General features: G+C 42.9%; 1 protein-coding gene across 1 annotated transcript; it reads right to left on the bottom strand.

The window, feature by feature from the left end:
• Positions 1–21,611: 21,611 nt before the first annotated feature.
• On the bottom strand, positions 21,612–21,992 carry LOC147436925 (uncharacterized). Its single transcript, XM_086485803.1, has one exon. The coding sequence runs from the start codon at positions 21,990–21,992 to the stop codon at positions 21,612–21,614; it is 381 nt and encodes a 126-aa protein (XP_086341929.1).
• Between the last annotated feature and the right edge of the window lie 2,366 nt (positions 21,993–24,358).

Below are 24,358 nucleotides of genomic sequence, written 5' to 3'. Positions count from 1 at the left end.
TATATGTTGTACATGGAAGCTTTTTTCCAAGGTCCACCACTTGTCCAAGCTAGGATCCATTAAAACATGGATAGAAACAAGGCTCCACAACTCGTCCAACCTTTATAGCTGCGAAGTGTACCGGTTGTCTAAACTAGGCATGGGAAAATAATAGAAGGTCCACCACTTATCCAATATATTATCTCTAATAGCATGGGAGGTTTGGTCTCAAGATTTAGGAATTGGCTGACCTGTATTTCATTGTATTATGATGAATTTGGTTTTAAAGTCAACTACTTATCCAAGCTATAAGTTTATATCTTGAATGGTATTCCTTCCCATCACTTAGAAAACCAATGATATGTTGTACATGGGAGGGTTTGTTACAAGGTCCACCACTTGTCCAAGCTAGTTTCATTGAAACATGGATGAAGACAAGCTCCACCATTTGTTAAATCTAGACTCCATTGAAATCTAGAAAATCCATTCTATGTTGTACATGGGGTTTTTGTTTTAAGGTCCAACACTTGTCCAAGCTAAGATCCATTGAAACATGGAGTAGAGAAACACTCCACCACTTGTCCAAGCTAGGCAACATTGATAGTAGTTGGTTTATTTTGAAGATCCACCACGTGTCTAAGCTAACTCTATTGAAACATAGAGAGAAGCAAAGGTCCACCAACTATTCAAGCTAGGATCCATTGAAACATGGACAGAAGCAAGCTCCACCATTTCTCCAAGATAGACTCCATTGAAACATGGAGAGAATCAAAGGTCCACCATTTCTCCAAGCCAAGATCTAGTTGTCCAACCTATAAGGTTATATCTTAAATGGTAATCTTTCTAATCACTTGGAATACCCATGATATGTTTTACATGGGGGTTTTGTTCCAAGATCACCACTTGTCCAAGCTAACTCTATTGAAACATAGAGAGAAGCAAAGGTCCACCACTTGTCCAAGCTAGTCTCCATTGAAACAAGGAGAGAAGCAAGCTCCATCATTTCTCCAAGATAGGCTAGCATGGATAAGTGCACCTTGAAACCAACCTTCCTATGAGGCAATAGAGCATATGCTACATATTTTATGTATGCCCCATGTCTCAAATTAAGAAGTTATAGATTAGAAGTGGACCTTGCTTAAATGTCACATGCAATAAATTAAGGAAAAATAGCCAAGTGGATTGTATTCCTCAATGGATCCTTGCTTTCACAAGTTGTGAACCTTGAGTCACTTTTACATTAACTTGGACAAGTGGTGGACCTAGAAACCAAGCTCTCCATGTTGAGATAAGTTGTAGGTAGGACAGTAGAACATAGACAACGATAATGGATGCAATATACTCCTCTCCTAATAATCCAATTGATTGAAACCATGATATTTTAGTTTTTTTCATTGTGTATTGTATGTGCATAAAGTGGAATGAGACCTAAAGAAAACTCAAATTTTTGACAAAATCTCTATATTTTATACATGATATATTGAAAGTTGTCCAACCTGGGAATTGGGATTTTCCCACTTTACCTAATATGGTCTTAGGAGTTTACTTTAGAGCTCTTTTCTTGGAAGCCAAGCTTCTTCTTAGAGAATTGAAATCGCGCATCGAAATTCGTGTCCGCAAGAAAAATTATAAAAGTAATAATAATAATAATAAATTTTTATCATTCGAAGTTCACGAACGTGCGTGAACTTATCTCTCTTTGCTTCACTCTATTCTTAGCTTGTGATTTTGGCCTTGAGAGCCTATATAATGACCCCTCTCCCTTCACTTGAAAAAAAATACACTCTCAGACGTGGAAGCTCTCTTGCGCCTTGACGTCAGAGTTACCTTCTCAAGCTCTTACCTTCAAGCCATCTCTCAGATGCCCTGTGTTGCATCTACTACCACAAGACTATACGTATCTATTATACGGAGTGGTGCAAGCTCTTCATCACCATCTCGATAAACTCTTCTCTTGAGAAGAAGAAGAAGAAGAAGAAGAATACTCTCTCTCTAATTGCTTATTATCTTCTCTCTTGTTTCACGGTGTACCCGCTCTCTGGAAGCTTTTGTGGTGGATACCTCTACGTATCTCTCATCACCGCTCTCTTGCAGCAAAGCAAGAAGCCTTTTGACGGCCCCAAATTGATTCTAAAGCACAGTGAGAAACCCTAAACTCCATAGTCATCATCATCATCTCTCTCTCTCTCTCTCTCTCTCTCTCTCTCTCTCTCTCTCTCTCTCTCTCTCTCTCTCTCTCTCTCTCTCTCTCTCTCTCTCTCTCTCTCTATGTCGTTTTTCTGCGTAGTCACCCTCTCGGTGATTGTTTTTTCGCATACGAGTGCATGTATGGATTAACCGAGTACATACAAAGTTGCTCCATGATTATTTCATCATGTTTAACACGTTGATTTATGCACATGATGCGTTTATGATCACATGCGTGCATAAAAGCCTTTTTGTTTCACGTCATAGAGACGGTAGGAACATTGTTTTGGTCATAAATCACAAACCGTTATGAATCATCCCGAACCCTTTATACCAGAGATAAAACACATCATTTATGACATTTTCTCTCTTTGGTGTCATGTGAAAAGCACGCAAGAGCTAAGAGATATGGTCAAAAAACAATTTGTTGCCACTAAACCAAATATTTTCGACTCCAGGTTCCTTGGAGAACCACTATATAGATTCATTGGATGGGCAAACCCACTTCACCAATTAAAAATCTTGATGAAACTTGATGACAAATGAATCTAGGTCTCCGTTATCACTTTGGGAATGCGAGTTATTAATCACCTACACGCGTAGGAGTGCTATCAAGGGGGGATACCATATGACGTCATGAGTTAACCGAGCCATTTTGATATGTTTTATGGTTTGTTTTGATGAGTTGATTTCAATTATTAGATGGCCATAAACTTATGTAGGAGTATATGGTTAAACATCCCGAATCGCATAGGCAGATATGAATAAAGTGGCTTTCTTTTGGGGTTACCATTTATTACGTGAGTACCATATGGTCAAAGTGGTGTGATGGAGTGATAGTCTATATTATGGAGTTGAACTTGGTGCATTGGTTTGAGGTCAAATACTCTCATTTGCATGTTTTGCATGCTCCCAAAAATGTCAAAAAAATATTTCTTGCATATGTGTGAAGTTATGGTTTATGGTTGACCTAAAGGTCAGAGTTGTTTTGCATCATGTTTATGGTGTTGTAATGTTACCATATGATGTATGAGAACTCATGGATTGATGTGGATGCCTCATATGCATGGTTATGACTGCTTTCCACCTTTCTAGGTCAAAACTAGCTCTATGTGCTAGAGTGGTGAAGTGCAGATGTGACGCATCAACTTTGCATGGTTGGATGTTGTCAAAATTGAAGTTTTATATCATGATTAGTTGCTGGTCATACTCTTTTTATGCATGAAAGAGTCACTTCTGAAGGATCACATGTGTATAGACTCTAATTGATTGCAGGAGATGTGTCAGACTCCAAGTGTGGGAGTTGGTTCAATGTGATTGTGATTTATGGTTAAGGGCTAAGATTCCCTCATGGATTATGGTGGAAGCCGGTGTGGCTTATGGTTTTTTTTTTTGGATTTGGTTATGCTGCCAAAATATTTGCAGCCATGTTATGTTCTAAAGTGGTTCTGCAGGATTGGTCATGCTTCACCCAAGTAGGGTAGAGTGTTCACCCATGTGTCGTGATTGGATAATGGTTTATGGTTTTTTGGATTGGATCATGAAGTGATCAAGATGGTTTATGGTAGACGTGTAAGGGTAGAGACTCTGTACAGTCTAACTATTTGGAAAGGATTATTTGTGCATCTGGGAGGTGCTATTGTGATTGGGCTCATGTGTTATGTTTCTCATGGCAGCGTCGCTACAAGACTAGGATCACCTACATTGCTTATCCTTAAACTAAAGGGTCATTGACCTGGGGCTTTCTTGGATCGGGGGTGTTGCCGAGGTCTTCTTCTTTTTTGTGAGGCTCATGTATACGGTTAATGCGTTGGGGGTTGAATGACCTACACGGCTAACGCGTTGGGGATTTTGCCTTGGCTTTGCCTAAACACCGAGTGTTGGGCATCGACAAGGCGTGGCACCTAAACTGGTATGGTTGGTGTTGATACCCTACCACCTGTTGGTATTTGGGATCCTTTCAGAGTCGAGTTCATGGAGGGAGGCGAAGCGGCCTCAGCCTATGACCGGCTCAGGTAAGTGGAGATGTTCTGGCTCACTCTCGGCGAAGTGAAATTCTCTCTATCTGTAGTATAGCAAAAGTGGATGGGTGGACCGATTGATCCTTACCGGTGCTCTGCTAGTTGTTTTGTCATAAACTTTTGATGTTATGGTATACCCAGATTTTGTCATTGCATTAATACATGGTTGTGTGTTCCATTTAGATGGGCATTTAAAGATTCTTTGTTGTGATCTTCTCATGTCTCTGTGCACTCTATTTCACCCTCCACTATATTCTCTCTCTCTCTCTCTTCCCACAACGTGGTGTACACATATATTCACCCTCCACAATGTTATATTTTTCTTGAGTACGCTTTCACATGCACGCTAATGCATCTACGAGCTATTTTTGGTTGTAAGTGTATCAAATGATGTCTATTTTCTGTGTGCAAGTAGTTGTTAGAATTGTGGCAACATAAGCTCCGCATAGGTACTCATAGATTTCAGTTTTGGGCACTTTCAAAATTCTACTCTGTCTTCATACGCATTTTTCGTAGATGGGTTTGGAGTTGGGATTTTGAGTGTAGAGGCTTTGGGCTAGGTGTATCCTAGTGAGAGGATGGTGTTCCTTAAGTTTCACACAATTCTAGTATAGTTTGGTGAGTTTCCTTCCGTTTGTGTGTATGTGGGTTGGGTGGTGTAGTTGAGAGCCGTGAGATTCTTGATTTTGTTTAGTTGTCCTTCCAAAGTATCTTATGTGTGGGATGGTCTCAAATTGACAAGCTATAGAGATTGCCACCGTGCACCTATCGTGTCATTTGTGTCCTTGATTGACATTATGTTGATCTAGGTAGCGTTGCATACACTTTATAGGTGGTGTGATTCTCTCCCGCAACAACTAGTTTCTAAAGGTGTCTACCAATTTTAAGATAATCTCTAGCTATTCCACCACAGTCCATCTTCTTTCAAGCACTTTGAAAATGGTTTCTTCTAGAAATTAGGTTTCTACCATGTTTAAAATGGTTTCTACTAGTTCCTACCATGAAACTGTTAGAAACCATGTCTAAAATGCCATTGTATGGTTCCTAGACTAGTTTCTACCAAGACAATGTTTTTTCCCCTCTCCTTTACTGGTTTAAAGTGCATCCAATTATGGTTTCTAGCAGGTCTGCTTGACCTTTCTACCCATCTCAAGCGTATGGTTTCTACACATCCCAAGGATCATTTCTTGCATGTCCAAGGTAGCTTCCATCAATGCCAAGAAGGTTTCTATCACACTCCATGGGTGGCTTCCACCAATGCCAGGATGGTTTCTACCACTCCATAGAATCTTCAAACCCACCTACTTTCTTACTGGCTAGTTTCCATGATGCTTCTACAAGTGTCAAGGTAATGTCTACCTCGTTTCTACAACTATCCATTTTCTTTAAAGAAGTTCAAAATGGTTTCTTTTAACAATTAGGTTTCTACCATGTCCAAACTGGTTTCTATTGGTTTCTATTGGTTTCTACCATTACAACAGTAGAAACAATGTCTTGGTATGGTTCTTAGACTAGTTTTTACCAAGTCAATGGTTTTTACCCTTTACTTCACTACTTTATAGTGTAGGTAATTGAGGTTTCTAGCAGGTCTATTGGTGCTTTCTACTTATCCCAATCTTATGGTTTCTCATCCCAAGGACCATTTCTACTAGGTTTAAGGTGGCTTACACCAATGCCATGATGGTTGCTACCACTCCATGGGTGGTTTATACCAATTAAAAGGTGATTTCTATGTCATCAAGTGCTTCTATAGTAATGCCCAAGTGCATTCCTAAGCCATAGGATGCACAAACATCTTTGATGATGAAACAACTTGATCTGTGACTATCAGATGGGGGAAATGGATGAATGGTGTATACATTATTTTCCCCCAGCTTTTCAAGTATGTCTTTGCAAAATTCTAGCATGCAGACATCATACTCGAGTGATTCTTGCACCATATCCCTCTCTATCTGCACATAAGAAACCTAATATATGGAAGTACTTAGATCCCCTTACATAGATTGTGAAAAAAAGAATACAAAAAAAACATCTTACAAGAACCCACAACCAAACGTGGCAAGTTGTTGCACGCTTCTTGTAGTCATGCACCTTTGAAGCTCCTAGAAACTATGAAACTTTCTTCGTAGCTTTAATGTTAGCATAGTCTTATGATTTCCTCTGTGTTAGCAGTTTCACACACTACAAATTTGTTAGCTTCTTTTGAAATATAGTTATGCCACCCAAGAGACCTTCATGTCTGCCTTTGCTACCTCCAAGTCTACATTCAATCTCTGTAGTTGCTTCTTCTTCTCTTGAACCCTCTCACTGAAGGTGCAAACCATTTTCTTTGCTGCCAAGATATGGTCTTGCAAATCCACATTTGTAGTGACCGTTTCTTTCTACCTCATGCTTTCCTTCAAGCTTCGCATTGAGTAGAGGTGATGTTGCAACTTGTGTGGCCCCATTGGCCTCTCTCCACCTATCAAAATTCTGGGAAAGATTTCCATTTTTTTGAATACTGATGAAAATAACCCAAGTGAGAAAATCTGAACAGATAAAGTCCACGTGAATGATGCGCTAGAGAATATTTCACTTAAGCATAAGATGAGGCTTGTCAGAAAAGATCATCCCAAGTAAGTTTTGATAAGATAGAGGACATCTACGTCTATCATCGTGGCAATTCAAGAAGGCATCATGGAGAAGACAAGCGCATAGAGAGAAAAACAAAGAAGTGTGGTTGTCCTTTCAAGGCACGAGTGAAATTCAAAGAAGAAGTCAATGAAGTCACTATTGTTCTCCATGCTATGCATCACGGTCATGTTCTTGGCTCTTGGCTTGAATTATACTATCTACCAATTCATCCACAAGTGCTACATCTTACCACATTGCCAAAATGTCTATTTCAAAACAAAACTTCCACATGCAACAAGTGCCTCTTAGTAGATTGCATGAATTTTTTATTCTTCATGATCCCAAAGGAGGTATAGCAGCTTGCATATAGCTTGCAACTTCAAGGTAGTACTTTTCATTGCTTATGCTCTCAACCTATCATTTTCTTGACCTAAGAATATTTTTTTTAGGTCAATCGTTAGAAAATGATTGGTTGGGGATGTATATGGAGGCTTTGAAGTTACAAGCTGATGGGAAAGTAGTCTCTTTTACAGACTTAGTTTCATTTTCACTTTTATATGTTGTCCTTGCATCCTTATGTAGATGTGTGCTGCTTTTGAAAGATTTCATATGTCCAACCATACAATCCAAATGCATTGTAAGACATCCACAATCCATTTGTTATCATCAAAATGTTCAAGATAGTTGGATGACGGAGATGTGTATTCGCTTCTCATGACAAAACGCATGAGCTATGGACAACACATTTAAGAAAAATGTGTATGGGTTGCCATTATATGCATCCGTTTTGCCTAATCAAGCTGGAATTAGATTGCCTATGTGGTTGATGATGTGCACATGTGACCCTGGGACATGTGAGGAGAGCATTGCCCTTGAATTGGCCATCCACATATTATTCTCAAGGATGGGTAGCATTCGGCCAAATGCACCTCAAGAGTTGAATGCTATCTTGAGATCCATTAGGGATGATGATGCTTGTTGGGCTCAAGACAATGGAGGGTATCGAGATGTCATGTTTTTCTGGTTGCATGCCAAGAAGGCTTGGTTAGAGAATATTTTGCCCCAAGTGCCAGAAGACGTGCGAGATCAAGTATATTCTAAGATGTGCAACCTTAAGCATTCAATGTGTGAGGATGTTTCGCTTTCAAAAACTCTTATTGGACTACTCTGAGCATGCAAATATTCAGTGTTATGTATCCAATGGATAATGCTCAAAGTCATGTATATGGAATGAGCGTTGGCTAAAGTTTGGTTGTTTATTTCCCCATGGAGATGTGGACACTACAAATCTGGTGGAGAGATTATGGTAGTATATCAAAAAGTACACTTTGTTGGATGCAAGGATAAACATGTCGGTGCTTGACCTATTGCATGCACTTGTTGGTGATGCAATGAGTGGAACCTAGATGGGAGGAACTCTATTGGAGTTCTTTGAGCAGAAGCAAGAGCTAGGAGAGCATTGATTATTCTCCTTGTATTTTTCTCCTATCAGCTACTTTACCTCAGCAAGTTCATTGTGTGTGTGTATGTCAATAGTGGACTCTAAATGTTTTAATGTGAATGGTTCGAGCAAGAGTGCGACCAAAGCACTAGAGCTGGTGGGGAGAAGTTATTTCAATGATATGACTCTAATCCATCTACTCTTAAAGTGGTGAACAAATCTATTTTTTGATTCAAGATTTAAAGCATGTCTTTGGACACTTGGTATCACATGAGTTTACAGCCCTCCTATTGTGATTTCACAGATTCATCCGTTCAATAATGCAAGCATCTATACAATGTGACTAATACTACAAAGCCATTTTTTGATGCTACATGCAGTTTTTCCTATTGTGGATAGTTTGCATGCAGGCAATGGTTGAACCTCCTACAAACAATGGAATGTAAGAATGTCCTCAAGCTTTGGAGGGAGAGAGTGGTTGTTGATGCATAGCTTTGGGCAAGATATGGACAAGATTGATACGGAGATAGTTTCTTGTAATGACGAGTTTAGAGATATCTTGCAGAAACTTCCAAATAATTTGTCCACATGGACATTGGTGCAAAAGTATGTAGCTCTTGGACAACTAAATATCTCTATGGAGAACCTGAAAAATCTCCATGAGCCAAAGAAGGCGAGCATGCCATGTAGAGGTAGCATTAAACAAATTCAATCCAACATCATGCAAACACGGCTTAGGCATGGTAGGTTGTCAAGTACCGTTGATCCTCTTTTGGATGCACTCGATGGTAGCTCCCATACAAATAAGACTAGGAGACTCATAGGTTTGTTGAGGCACAAACACCAACAAGGGAAAAGTCATGTGTGCTTGAAAAAATGGTGGTGTATTTATTTTCCTCATTGTTGTAGTAAGACTCTTCTTGTTGATGAATATTGCATAGTATGCTGCAATACATGCCATGCTTTATTGATTTTATCTCAAAAGAATTTGGTTGCACCTTCTACTGCTCAAATCATGGACCACTAACCCCTCCTCAACTATGGAGTGGGGAAGATAAGCCATTACTTAGTCCATTGGGCATTTTGGACAAAGGATCCCTTTTTGTCCATCGACATCATTCCAGCATGGGTGACTAAGCCACTTGGTTCTTGGGAGAACTTTTAGCTGCTTCAAGCATGTCTTTACATACAAACACATATCATCATTCCACACTAGATGGAAAGTCTACTTGGCACTTAGGAGAAAAAATCATGCTGCAAGTATGATCCTTAGTATGCATACTCATGAACATTAAAAACAATAAAGAGACAAAGAGACTATAGTCAAATAACTTTGCGCATTAAAAACATTTATTTACATGGTGCTTACTCCAAGGAGTCATTGTAAGCCTTTACAAGATGCACATTATCCTTCAATTGTATGTCTTGCATCCACCTAGCAACTTCAAAAGGTTATTTTTTAAACTTAACAAGATACCTTTTGATGACCTTACCATTTTCTAGAATCTTGTCTTTGTGTTCTAGATGCTTTCAGGTTGAAGGATTTCCTCTTGAGCTTTGAACTCGGGTGGGTCCTCTATGATAGGATCCCTTGGTGGTTTTCCTTTGTAAGGCTTCACTTACATGAAATGCATTGTGTATAAGCCAACTTTTGAGTAGCTTGAGTTGATAATCTGTCTCATTGATAGGCTTAAGCACTTGGAAAGGACCATAATATCTTCTTGCCAACTTAGCGTAGTACTTTTGTTGGCCTATGGATTGTCCTTGCCAATTTTTACATGTAGTATGCCTTAGTCGAGCCTTAGGAAATTTGAGCAAGACCCAACCATTTTCCTTGAAGGTCAATGCTTTCCTATGTTTCTACAGCAGCCTTTTGCCTTTATTGTGCAATGAATATAGCATTTTTTATCTTTTAAAAGGATTCCTTCAAATCTCTGCTATATTCATCTACTACAAAAAAATCTTATCATTTGTATTCAATATCAATGGGCTTTTTGTTCTACCTTCAATTACCTCAAAAGGTGCCTTTCCTGTAGAAGTATGTAGAGTATTCTTGTAGGCATAATCTACCTACTTTTCCCATTGATTCCTTTTATCTACATCTGTGACATAGGATTTGAGTAGATCGAGTATTGTGGAGTTTGAAATTTCACTTTGGCCATCCGTTTGAGGGTAATGGGCCAAAGAGAAATTGAGCTTAGTGCCAAGATTCTCAAAGAGCCCCTTCCAAAAATTGCTAGTCATTCTAGGGTCTCTATCTGACACTATAGAAGTAGGTAAGGCATGGTACTTGAAGATTTGTGAATGAAGGGGGTTTCCATAGGATGTACCTTAATAGTATTTTGGTTAGGTATAAAATGAGCTTGCTTGCTAAACCTGTCTACTATTGTCCATATTCCTGTATTTCCATGGATAGACTTAGGCAATCCAAAGATGAAATCCATGGATATACTCTCCCATGGTGAATCATGAATGTGTAAGGATGGAGAAATCTAGGTATATTCCCTCTACATACTTGGTCTTTTGGCATACAATGCATCATGGCACAAACTCATGAATGTCCATCTTCATTGTAGGCTAATAAAAATAAATTTCCATTTATTTTAAGGTAGTTTGAATCCTTCTATGTCCAACATAGGGTGGAGCATGGGATTCAACATCACCTTCTCACGGAGAGTCTTTGTTATGCATAGCCTATTGTCATAAACTCTTCTTGAAGAGTGTAAGGCTCTTTTGTCTTCCCTAGTGCAATAGTAGACATGACATCTTTGAAATCGGGATCAATAGCATACTCATCTATCATAGGCTTCTTGAAGAGTGTAAGACTCTTCTGCCTTCCCTAGTGCAATAGAGAAGATAGGCTTCTTGAGGAGTGTAAGGCTCTTCTGTCTTCCTTAGTGAAATAGCAGACATGACATCTTTGAAATCAGGATCAATAGCATACTCATTTATCATAAAGATAGATACTCATCTTTGAAATCAGGATCAATAGCATACTCATATATCATAGATCATTATTGTTTGCTATTGAAATTGCATTGACTAGTGGCCTACGTGAGAGTGCATCAACCACTTAATTGTGCTTTCCTGCTAGGTGAACAATATGAAAATTAAATTGAGAGAGAAAATTTTCCCACCTCATTTGTTTAGCTTTGTTTCAGTCATGAAATATTTAAGGCTTTGGTGATCAATTCTTAGAATGAAGGGTGTGCCTAAGAGACAATGTTTCCAGGATGCTAAGGCATGTAGAATACTAAAAGCTCTTTTTCATATATTCGTAGAGTCCTCTCATGTGAATTTAACCTTCTACTCTCATATGATATGGCTTTATTTTCTTTTGGATTCCATGCATATTTGACATTCTTTTAGTTAAATCATGCAATGGACCGGCTATAAAAGAAAACTTTTCAATGAAGCATCTATAATATGCACACATTCCAATGAATCTTCTTAACTCATGGAGATTCTTTGGTTCAAGCCATGCATTAATTACTTCCAATTTCTCGGGATCCATTAAAATTACTTCCTTGGAAATAGTATGACCTAAATACTTAATCTCCTCTAAAAAGAACTCACTCTTCTTTTAATTAACATAAAACTTATTATCTCTCAAAGCTTGAAAGACTACCTGGAGATCTTCTTTGTGCTCTTTCAAAGATTTGAAGTAGATGATTATGTCATCAAAGAACACGCCCATGAATTTTCTATATGGTCATCGAAGAACACGCCCGTGAACTTTTTATATGGTGAAAAGATCTTGTCCGTCATTCGGTTGAAGGTAGAGGGTGCATTTGTTAGGCAAGATGGCAGGTTCGAAAGGTTGTCTTGGGAATATCTTCTTGCACAATCTTATTTGATGATGGCCACTTTTGAGATCTATCCTACTATAGTAGGTAGATCCTTGTAGCTTATCAAATAAGTCTTCACTCCCTGACACCAGAAACCTATTCTTAACTGTAAACCTATTTAGTGCACAATAGTCCACACGCATACGGTATGAACCATCTTTCTATTGCACTAACAAGACAGGTGAACAGAATGGGGATGATCTAGGCCTTACCATGACTTTCTCTACTAGCTCATTCACTTGCCTCATAATCTCCTCTTGTTGGGCTTGTGAGACCCTATAAGGAGGCTTATTCGGAGAACTCCCTAGAAAGAGTTATATAGAGTGATCATCATCTCCTCTTTTGGTAGAAATTCATCTGGGATGTCATCAATGAACACATTGGGGTGGGCTCTATATGAATGGCCTTGTTCCCCCCATTTGAATCATTTATTATCCTTTCTATAATTCTCAAGCTCTTTGAAAGAGAGAGAAGATTTTTGCTTGATAAACTCCTTTAGCTTTGGCTTGATTATTTTTGTCCTTGGGAGCGCTTGGTGCGTTGGAGTTCCTTCCTCTCCCTTCTTTCTGCTCTCTACCTTCATTGGGTTTGAAGTTTTTCTTGTCTTTTTGTTGGAATTTACTCTTTGAGGCGACCATTGCATGATGAATAACTGCCAGTATCAATTTTGGTCTTTGAGCATTAATATATGTCACTCATCTCCTCAAGCAAACCAACACAAAATTGTTGCTTTTTCTTGGCAAAGTCTATTCTTTTATAGACAGTGGTCTTGAGATGCAAATCCTAAAACTTGTCTATATAATTTTGAAGAGACTTGTCTATAAAAACTTGTCTAAACTTGCACAGATGAGGACCAGATGCACTCTCTCTCTCTCTCTCTCTCTCTCTCTCTCTCTCTCGTATTATTTTATTATTTCCTTTGGACATGTGTCCTCTTTTTTCTCTTTGAGAGAAAGAACTTAATTATTTATTTTTATGTATCTAAATTATCATTGGATTCCTTTAAAACCTATCCAATAGCATTCAAACACATCATGAGGGCCACATGTAGATGATCATTTGAACATGTGTCTTTTATGCTTATTAAGTCATTTGGTTGAATGGAATACTTCAAGGACTTATTCAATCAAGCATGGCACATTCATGTCTCTTGAGAGTTATCTTTAACTAAATACTTCAAGAACTTTAATCATTTAAGCATGTGAAAAACACATCAAGCTTTTGGGTAAAGTTTCCACTAAAACTTAGCAAGCCAACAAGCACCTCATGCTTGGGTAGGATTCCCACCTCAAGGTCAGCCCTAGCTTGCCTAAGGTCAATTTGCCTAAGGTCAAAGGACTTTTGAACACTAACTTTTGGAGGTCCTTAATGAAGCTAACCCTACAGTCTTTAAGCTCCATTAGGTAGCATTGCTCTTTGACAGACCATCTCTCGTTTTGACCCCTTTACCATTGGCCCCGTGTTGAAATAGATCCGTAAGCACATGTCTATATTCTAACCCTTGTTCCCGTCTATTATCCCACATTAAATAATCAGTTTAATATGAGAAAATCATTTGGGTTGATTAGATATTAGATTTTATGACAAAATCATTTAGGAAAGTTAAAAAGATTAATTTTTATGACAACTGCTATTTCAAACAAACTTGGAGATCAAGAAACGTTTGAGTATTTGAAAAAAAACCTGTGACGGCCAAATTTATCCTTGAAAGTAGTGAGTACGTGGATACTCTCTATAGGAAAACACAAAATCTTTGAAGAGTGAAAGCAAGCACTACTAGACATCAAGTACCCCAAAGGCACTAACAATGAACTTGTAACTAACAACCGACTAACCTGGTTGTGTATGCACCCTTATGTATATATTGACTCCCCAAGGCATGTACAGTGTTTGAGGCTTAATATACATGCTTTTCTGAGTTAATAAAACACTACCACTCACAATTGTGAGTATGAAAAAATAAACATGAAATATATCCATCATGTGTATTTTGCATATAACATCTTGATGCATATTGTGTGTGAGTGTGTGTGTGTGTGTGTGTGTGTGTGTGTTTGTGTTTGTGTGAGTGTGTGTTTGGGCGGAGGCAGGGCGTGTGAAGACCCACCATGGAATTTAATGCACTCAACTACCAGAGGGAAACTGAAGACATTGAGCCAATTCATGATACAAATGGTTCACAATAAGTTGCCAAGCAATTGCTATGCTACTCCAAAGTGGAGGATAGAACAAGCTTGAAACTATACAATCAACAAGGGTCCGCACATTGAATTTATGGCACGGTGTTCAATTATTTAGTTCACAAGTAGAAAATCTCCTTTTCTAAAGAGCCTTTTTTTTGGTATTCATGGCTTTTCACATGAATATGATGCATTGAGATTGCTCGTTTCATACAAATGCACTATCCATCAAGGTCTAGGGTTATGGGGCAATTGATATTGACCGTTCATTTACTTGCCATGTAGAGCCAAAATAGGCCGTGCCAATTTTACTTTGGGGTTGATGTGAGGGAATCTTAAGAGATGCTTTGTTTTCTGAGAGGGAAAGTGAGTGGAAGAGGAAAATTTTCTCAAGAAAGTGATGGTCTTTCCATTTTAAAGAAATTTATCTTTCTTCAATGAAAATTACCAAGTACCCCTCTAATTTATGGAGATTCTTAGAATAGACGTCAATTTGAAAAATTCCCAAAATACTTGCAATATTTTTGAAAATGCCTTTCAAATTTTCCAAAATTCCCAAAATACCTCTGGTCGTGAGATTAAATTTTCATAAGAAGAGTGATTGTCTATTATTAATACAAGATGTTAAAACTAGAATTTGAGTTGGTTATGTAGGGTTTGGAGATGAAGTGATATTATTTTTAGACATATGGCCTTTTTTTGTAATCTGTGGCAAATTACATGCCAAGCACTCAAAAATGGATCTCAATTGTCGAAAAGGAATAAAGATTAGAAGGTATGCCGACTGCGAAGGCAGATGACACGTGTGAAGAGAAAAAAGGGGAGAGATGAGACTTTTGTCTGCAGGTCGGCGGCGTTATTTTCCATTGTCTCATCTCACAATTACTGTGCACATGGATGATCTCCCATCGCTGATTTCTCTGCTATGTTTGCGCTACCATAGCTACTAGGGCTAGCACCGAAAGGAGAGAATGGAAGCTGTGAGCAAAGCAGGCCAACTTGCAGGATGACGGAAGGGAAACAGAGACACTACTCTGTAGAGGTGACCATAGCCGAGACGCATGCGATTGACAAGCACCTTTGTTGTGCATCAGCATGTTGCCTTGTTGTGCGAGTAAGAGAAGGTGTGCTGGCTTGCCATGTGAGAATGAAGAAGCGAGCGTGGTGTAGGCAGGACTGCGCAAGGATGAGAGGGAAAGGGGGGGAGGATTACACAACGCTATTGATGTCAACGAGGGACGCGTCTGCGGAGAGGATGATGGCAACAGGCGAAGTGCTTTTGCTTCCAAATTCCCAAGATTCCAAGAATCTGGAGGACAAATTAATGGGTTTTTGAAAGGTGGTGGTAGCCGCTAGATTTTTGATGACTCAACATCTATAATTTAAAAAAAAAAACATTGTACTTGTGCTACAAGAGGGCTTTTGTGTGCTGCTAGGCGAAGACCTTGGTGCTCAGATACCAATCTTTGGCCTCCTCCCCTCAGCACTTGACAACACTTCACTCACCTTTCCTTTCGTAATCATTGCTCTCGCATGGCTCTTGGCTCCTCGATGATCGCCATGCAATCTAGTGATTATGAGGAAAATTCATTAAAGGACCTTTCCCTACTCTTTCAATAATGTGAACTGCACCATTGCAAACTATTTGAGCGTGTAACAATAAATACGATCTATGATAAGTAGACTCAATTTAGGTGCCCAAAACGACTTTTTTGAGTTAAGCCATTTGGAAGCATTGTAGTTTATGTGTTGGTAGACATTAACATTTTTTTAAAATATTGGCCAATTTCATTAATGTGTATAAGCATTACTTTTACTTGAGAACATTAAATTTGAGAATTTCTTCCACTTTTGGTCAAAAGGTGGTTGAGCTATCGCTTGGAAGCAAATCACTTTTGACATTTGAAAGCTAAAAGTAATGACCAAATGGAAGCAGTATGTCCCTCTAATTTTTCGAAGCAGCTGAATTAGTTAGGATCTGTGAAGATGCTTATCTAGAAGCTTGGATGAGAAAATGGACACTAGGGCACGTGTGTAGAGAGAGAGAGAGGGAGGAAAAAATTTGCCAGGTGTGGCGACAGAGGCACGCAGAGACAAATTGTGGCCTTTGTGTGCGGTGAGCATTCGAGGCTTTGCATTCAGTGTGCGGAGCTCCTCCATGCACTTGCACATGCGGGATACGTGCTCGCACTCTCTGTGTGTGTCGATTGGGGGCAGGTCTAGCCACAGCCACAGGCAGGAGAGGACGCAGGTGGTGTCGCAGTAGCTCCATGCATAGGGTGCCGCGGGCAGTAGGAGGAGACGGGGCACAGGGTCCTGCGGGCAGCATGAGGAGACGGGTAGCAGGAGGAGACACGGCACAGCTCCCTTGCAGGTGAGCTGGAGCATGCACCGGGTCCAGTTGGCAAATTGGATTTAAGCCTTAAGGTAGAAGAAAATCCACTAAGGAAATTAATTAATGACAGTGAAGCGACCCATAAGGTGTTGCTACGCAAGTTAATTGTTAAATACATATGTCTGCATGCTTAAAGCTAAAAAAATGCACGCAACTACATGGTTAGCTCACAAGGAGGAGTCTCCAAGAGGTGATGAGATGTGGGAACATCATGTAGTTTTTTATTAGCCCTCTATTTGTCTTGAGATGTGTGCGCTCCGTCCTTGACCTTCAGATTCTAGATAGGGGTCTACATTTACAGATTGCATGTGGTTTAGTTTTTTTTTTTTTTTTTAAAGAAGAGAGAAAAAGGAGGGGGGGGGGGGGGGGGGGGGGGGGGGCGGGGGGCAATGCTTGCAAAACATCGGGGTTTAGTGTATCTTCAGCCAGCTAATATTGCAAACTCCGAGCTTGGCTTGAAAAAATTCGGCAAAATTTCACAAGTTAGTGTAAATTCCAGCAAATGCTTCAAATCTTGACCTAAAAATTGGAAGAGTTTTGAGTGTGTCCTTAGGCTTTTTGTTTAGGAAAATGTTTTTGGCAGCCCCCTTTTTTTTTTTTTTTGAAAGGGGGGGGGGGGGGGGGTTTGTTACAGGGACTCCCGGGACACTCAAGATGAACACATTCACCAAGAGGCCAATGGCCCGTAATTTGGAGCTCACATGTTGGGAGGCTCGCATCCACTGACTTGAGTCCCTTTGGTGGCTCGTTGATGGGCTCGTCTAGAAAACGATCCGAGATCACGTCTAGCTTGACGCGTGCGGGAGCCTTGGTGGCACCGCGCGGAGTTGAAGTTTAGTTGAGTGCGGAAGCGTCTTTATGTTCAAGTCGAGCGAACGAGACCATTCGGGCCTTGAGCGCGTATCTGAGAGGTCCCCTTGGAACTCTCTCAGGCCACTTTGGGCTATCTTGTAAAATTGCCGAAATGGACCCCGGACCGCCTCGGGTCGGGGTGGGCTGAACATGCCAGCAGCCCGTCGGTTGAGAACGAGGAGCGCCACGGGCGCGCGTTCATGAGTGTGCATGGCTGATCTCGAAGAGGAAGCCGAGGTCTCCACGGGGAGTACCTAAACATCCAATTCGGACATACCGTCCGTGTGTAGCGTCGAGCCGACGCTCGCCGAAATGAATCGACTATGAATCTGCCGCAGCCTTCGTCTACGAACGAGGAGCGCGTCGGGCGCGCGTTCGTGAATGTGCATAGATGAGCTTGTAGAGGAAGTCAAGACCTCCGCGTGGAGTACTTGAACGTCCAAAACGGATCACCTGTCCGCTTGAGGCGCCTTGCCGACGCTCGCCGAAGAGACCCGCCGACTACGAGCCGACGGCCCCGAAACTGGGTCATGGAGTCCCCGTACGTGGCGGACTCCCCGGATTACCTCCATGTGATGAAATGGAGGAGGACACTCCCGTTACCGGGCGCTCTCAAACCCCATACGCGTCCGTAGTACCTAGACGGTGTGGTGAGGAGAAAATATAGGTCAGGACTATGTCCCATCGTCCGTCGTCCCCAAACCGGGTCCATCGCGCATCCCCGCGGCCCGTGCCACGGTTAGCCGAGATCGGGTGGTCACCGTCCCACCGTCACCCCGGGAGCTCCGAATAAACCGGAGCCCAACATACACCCCCCCCTTAGAAAACTCTCGTCCCGAGAGTAGCATTGTTAGGGCTGGAATTTCCCTGGTTAATGCTTTGGAGGGTGTAGAGCTACGTGCGTCTACGAAATCCAAAATGGGCTGCATGAGCTGTCTTACCAATGAGGCAGTGTCTAACTCAAACAGTCGTGCTTGCTGAATGCAGAAAAAGCTGTGGGTACCAAGTCCGCTGGGCACTTTTGTTGGGGCTTGAATGATAGATGTATGTACATTGGGGGCATAGATCAAGTAGCTGCGTGATCCATGCCGAGGAACCTGTCTGTTCCGGATGTTTTACCTGTAGCTGCAGTGACGATGCAGCTCTCGTCTCTTTGTGTGAGAACCAAGTCGCATTGATCCCCACTGCTTCTTGGAATCTGATTTGTCTGACTTCGTGTTGATTCCTTCCTGGATGGAGATGAAGGTGAGCTTACCTGCTCGATGAAGTAAGGTACGTTGCAGAAGGTACCTTCTAGGCTTATTGAGCGCCGGTCCCTTGACCAAAAAGATGAAGCCTAACTGATAACTTCCTTGGCATACAAACCAAGGTTTTCCTGAGACTGCCGGAGGGACAATCCCATTGATACCTTGAAGCTTTGGCATACTTCAGGACTCGCTTGAACCTGAAAGTTCGGATGTGAGTCTTGCAAACTTGAGGGCAAGACTTGAAGAAGGTAACTCGTAGAGAAGAAGATTGGCCGATCCGCTTCTGTTCCTTGTTATCTGCTTGAAGCTTGTCGCTTGATTGAGCCTGAGTGCTGACATATATCTGTGTAGTTCTGGAAGAACTTCGACTTGTTCTTAACAGACCTGCCTTCGTTGGCCGACGAAAACAAACCTGATAATCACTCATCTTGGGTCTTCGTGTTTTCCCTTGTTTAGATCCGCTACGATCTGGATAAAGGGTTGAAGCTCGGTTGAAAGAAAGAGGTTTGATGGTGGGGCTCTTCCTCTTGAGCCCGATGTGGTCGCACCACATTCCTTTTCTTGTGTGCCCTTTGAGGCTCCATCTTGAGCCGAATGTTGGGCTTGGATGCATGTGTACCTGTTGAGGCTCCTGTCTGAGCCGAATGTAGGTGTACTCTTCGTGGTACCTGTATGGCTCCTTGTGAGCCTGATGTAGGCATATCTGCTTGTTTTACCTTGAAGGAGCTCCTGTCTTAGCCCAAATGTAGGTGTCTTTGCTTGAGGGTCTATGCCACCGTCGGGGTGGACATAGCCTTGATTGCCTTCTTCTGCTGAAGATGTGCCCACTCTGATTGGGCTGATGTTGGCTTGCGTGTATGAGCAGTGCTATCTCGTAGACCGTCACTGCGGGAGGCATCACTCAACCTCCGGCCTTCTTGAGAGGGGGCCTTCCTCATGTGGCCCTTGCGTTGAGCCGTCTTTGTGGGGGGCTATCCCCGAATCTGTGTGCTAAGGAAAAAGATGCATGGCCCGCCCGCTCGCAGGCCTCCAGCTTCGCTGTGGTGCTCGGTCCACCACTTCAGGGTCATCCGGCTTCGAGGGTTGGATGTGCACGGTCCACCGCTTCAAGGTCATCCGGCTTTGCTGTTTGGGTTGGTGCTCGGTCTGCCCACTTCAGGGTACCCGGCTTCGCTGTTTGGTTGCTGCGCGGTCCACCCGAGTCGAAATCGGGTCCCCGGCTTCGCTGATTGGTTGGTGCACGGTCCACCTGAGTCGAAATCGGGTCCCCGGCTTGGCTGATGCAAATGGGCTCTTACATAGCTTGATGGTCTGCAGGCACATGTCCTGCTTGTGAAGATCCTGTCTCTTGTGTGTTGAAGGGGCTCTCATGGTAGCCTGATAGTCCGCAGGCACTCGGTCCTGCTTGTGAAGATCTGCTTATGTTTGGTTGCTGCTTGCGTCTGATTGAGTTGGGGATTGTTGCCTTGCTTGGCTCACCTGCTGATGATTGGGGCTAGGATCCGGTCTTCTTGCCTTCACCTGCCGATTGAGTTCTCCTCAAGAGGTACTCTCGACCTCACGCTGATATAGCGCGGCCTTTCCTTGCCGGCTTGTCTTTGCTGATGATGAGGAGGGCCTTCCTTAGCTCCTACCTCGCTGCTGGTTGGAGGGGGCTATCTAGCCTGACCTCGAGAGAGTCCCACTGGACTACATGCTGGGGGTGACATCTCGTTGTCCCCTCACGGTGAAGAAGCCTTGGCTCTACTCCTTTGCTCTGACTGCGCCGAAGTAGGCCTTGGTCATCTTAGGATAAACTCTGGCTGGTGGCTGGCTGCTTTGTGTTGTCTTACGTCAAGTCACCGCGTCTCTGAACTGCGCCCAACACAATCCAGGAGATACTTAGAAGGATGAGCAACCCCGTCCCATCCCGGGTGCTTTGTAGCTCGCGGCTTCGTTGTGTCCTTTGTCGGTTGATACATTTTGTGGTAGTATCCTTGTACCTGTGCCCACTTCCTCTGAAGTGGCCTCAAGCCAGTCCTTAGGTTCCTGCCCCAAATATGCATGAGGGTGGAGTATTCCTAACACGCCCTCCATCCACGGCGCTATTGTTCCGATTTCTCACGAGGGCTTGCCCAGGTGATTCTGGTGAGAGCTACACTTAGCTCCGCTGCTATGACGGCTAGGTTCCCAGGCCTTGGCCGCTGAACTGCTTTGCTTTTCTTTCCACCTGTGATGTCTTGAGCTGGAGATGCCGTCCAAGCTTGATTGCTATTCGGGCTCAAAACCCTTGTAGACAACTGCACTTGCCGTCGATGTTCATGTCAAGGATCACACTCCCTGTACGTCTTCATTCCTTGTACCCTTTAGCTCGATGATGCTGGGTTTGCATGTTCTGAACGAGGGATAGCCTGTCACACTGCCTGTGACCCTGCCACAGGGGTCTATGCGCATATGCTGCATTCTGAAGTTGAGCCACTGCCACTGTGACTCTGAGCCTGTGCCACGCAGGCTTGAAGTGCCAATGCTAAGTCACCTCGCTGCCCTTGTTGACAACTAAGGCTGTATCTGAATGAGTCAGTCCCTTACCTTGGGCCGCTCTGCCAAGCCTTACCAATACCAGGTTGAAGCTCAATGGTTGTTAGTCACGATTGACTCCGGGTCCGCTTACCTCTTCACAAGGTGCTGGTCAACTCCTGACGAGCCTGATTGATGAGAAATTGCATATCTTGAGGGCCGATCCAACTGGAGGCCGATTGTAGGTGAAAGCTGAGGGGGTACACTTAGCATTGTGTCCCCGCGGCTGCCCAATGACTAGCCGCTGCTTTGTTCTTGATTGCTGCTTGGTTAGCATGGAGGGTCTCTTCACCTAGAGCCCCCGCCGAAGAAAATTTGGAGCCGACGTATCCTGACGACTCGAAGTACCCCTGCTGGGCATGTCTTCTGTGTATTCCTTGAGCCACGGTTGGGCATCTGCCGCCGGGCTTTCCACATTCCATTGGAGTCGCTTTACTTTGCAACCCCGGTCACATTCCTGGTGACCCAGTGCGTTTGCATCGCTGGCTCGCACATCTGTGATCTTCTTGGCAATAGATTTTGCGTACTTTGCTTTTGTTGTCCCGCCGTTGGAAATCGCGGGTTTAGCTCTGATACCAAGTGTTACGGGGACTCCCGGGACACTCAAGATGAACACATTCACCAAGAGGCCAATGGCCCTTAACTTGGAGCTCACATGCTGGGAGGCTCGCATCCACTGACTTGAGTCCCTTTGGTGGCTCGTTGATGGGCTCGTCTAGAAAACGACCCGAGATCACGTCTAGCTTGACGCGCACGGGAGCCTTGGTGGCACCGCGCGGAGTTGAAGTTTAGTTGAGTGCAGAAGCGTCTTTATGTTCAAGTCGAGCGAACGAGACCATTCGGGCCTTGAGCGCGTATCTGAGAGGTCCCCTTGGAACTCTCTCAGGCCACTTTGGGCTATCTTGTAAAATTGCCGAAATGGACCCCGGACCGCCTCACTGACTGAAGATTCAAAAACGCCAGACAAGTACAAAGCGTCGATATTTTGGCGCCTTCATAAATTGGTTGACGTGCCAACTTCCACAACATGTCTTCAGGAGATAGGCACACGGCTTCTGGTGCTGCTTCGTTAGCGTTCTCCTCGCTTGTCTGGAAGAAGGCATAGTAGGGCTAGATCGAGGGTGTGTAAGCCAAAAATGCCAACAAGGAAGCCAAAACATAGGCACACCATGTTGTAATCAAAACAAATCTCAAGGAAAAAACAACACCAGTGCAAAGCATATCATCAAAACATAGATTTTAGCTATCACAACCAGGTCAGCTTAACAGTAAACAAGGTGAGAATCAACTAGGATCATCAACATGTGAAACTCAAGTCGGACATACCGTCCGCGTGTAGCGTCGAGCCGACGCTTGCCGAAATGAACCGACAATGAATCTGCTGCAGCCTTCGTCTACGAACGAGGAGCGCGTTGGGCGCGCGTTCGTGAATGTGCATAGATGAGCTTGTAGAGGAAGTCAAGACCTCCGCGTGGAGTACTTGAACGTCCAAAACGGATCACCTGTCCGCTTGAGGCGCCTTGCCGACGCTCGTCGAAGAGACCCGCCGACTACGAGCCGACGGCCCCGAAACTGGGTCATGGAGTCCCCGTGCGTGGCGGACTCCCCCGATTACCTCCATGTGATGAAATGGAGGAGGACACTCCCGTTACCGGGCGCTCTCAAACCCCCATACGCGTCCGTAGTACCTAGACGATGTGGTGAAGAGAAAATATAGGTCAGGACTATGTCCCATCGTCCGTCGTCCCCAAACCGGGTCCATCGCGCGTCCCCGCGACCCGTGCCATGGTTAGCCGAGATCGGGTGGTCACCGTCCCACCGTCACCCCGGGAGCTCCGAATCAACCGGAGCCCAAGGGGGGGGGGGTGTTTTGTGGCATGCACACATGGATTATGTCTTTACATATAACGAAAACTTTTGAGTACCATGGGAGTGTGAGACATAAAGAGCATAAAGTATATAGGCAGTGATGTGAAGGTGAGACTTTTCAGGCGACCATGCTGGGCCTAGAGAATCAGTAAAGGAGGGACTCGTGACCTTGTTGTGGCACTTGTTTAAGATGTGGCTCCCAAATCAAACAAGTGCCCTCTCATGAAACGTGCACTATCTATAGTGCCCCCTTATGGGGAGTTGGGAAGTGAGCGAGATAAGGACTTGTTTATTCAAGAGGAGTTTCATGCACAATTTTCATTGTTTTTAGGTCAAGTGTTAGAAAAAAACCGGGGTAGAGTGTATTTTAACCGGTTAAAATTGTAAAATCCCGGTTAGATTTTGAGCTTGCCTTGAAGAAAACCGGTAAATTTACACAAGTTTTAGTGTAAATACCAATAAAATCTTCAAATTTTGACCTTAAAATCATTAGAATTTCAAGTTTTCCCTTATTTTCTTCGGTTAGGAAAAATGTATTTTTCTAGCCCTATTTAGGTCTCCTATAAACTTGGATAGCAAGGAGAGAAACCGGTTAGTTGTTGTTCATAGAGATGTTAGAACGGATATGTGTAGTGTATTTTCATTGACTATGCAACATAGTGGTAAAAATCTAGCGCTGTCCTTGAAGAAACTTATCATCTAGTCCTAGCCAAAAGCAGAACTATATACACAAAGAAATCAAGCAATGCTGTTTTGTCCAAGCGCCTTTTTGGGGAAACCTACTTGCTCCTCCCCATTACATGCAAAGGCTTGGACCTAGTTAAGGGCATGTGGCATACGTGGAGCAAATATAAGCCATTCCTCATCCTAGATATCCATCGTAACAAATTCAATTAGAAAAATGTTAAGTTTGATTGTATATGGTGGTCAGTCTTGAATACAGGTGGAAGATCGAGAAGTTAGAAAAGCTCACAGACTTTTCAAGACTTTTCAAGAAAGGGTTGCGGGGATGTGGCAAGATGTGTGGGATAAAAATAGAGTAGGTTCTTTTTGGAAATGGAGATTATTTCTAATTGAGGCCCCTCAATGAGTGACACTTACCTATTAGCATATCGTCCTATTCCTAGAGGGTCACAAGAGAAAGATTGAGTGCGGAGCAAGTCTGGATTT

Source organism: Adiantum capillus-veneris, chromosome 17 (assembly GCF_014529385.1).
Source record: "Adiantum capillus-veneris isolate H3 chromosome 17, ASM1452938v2, whole genome shotgun sequence".
Taxonomy (NCBI): Eukaryota; Viridiplantae; Streptophyta; class Polypodiopsida; order Polypodiales; family Pteridaceae; genus Adiantum; species Adiantum capillus-veneris.
The sequence above is the reverse complement of the archived record's forward strand: the minus strand, read 5'-3'. Positions and strand labels throughout refer to the sequence as shown.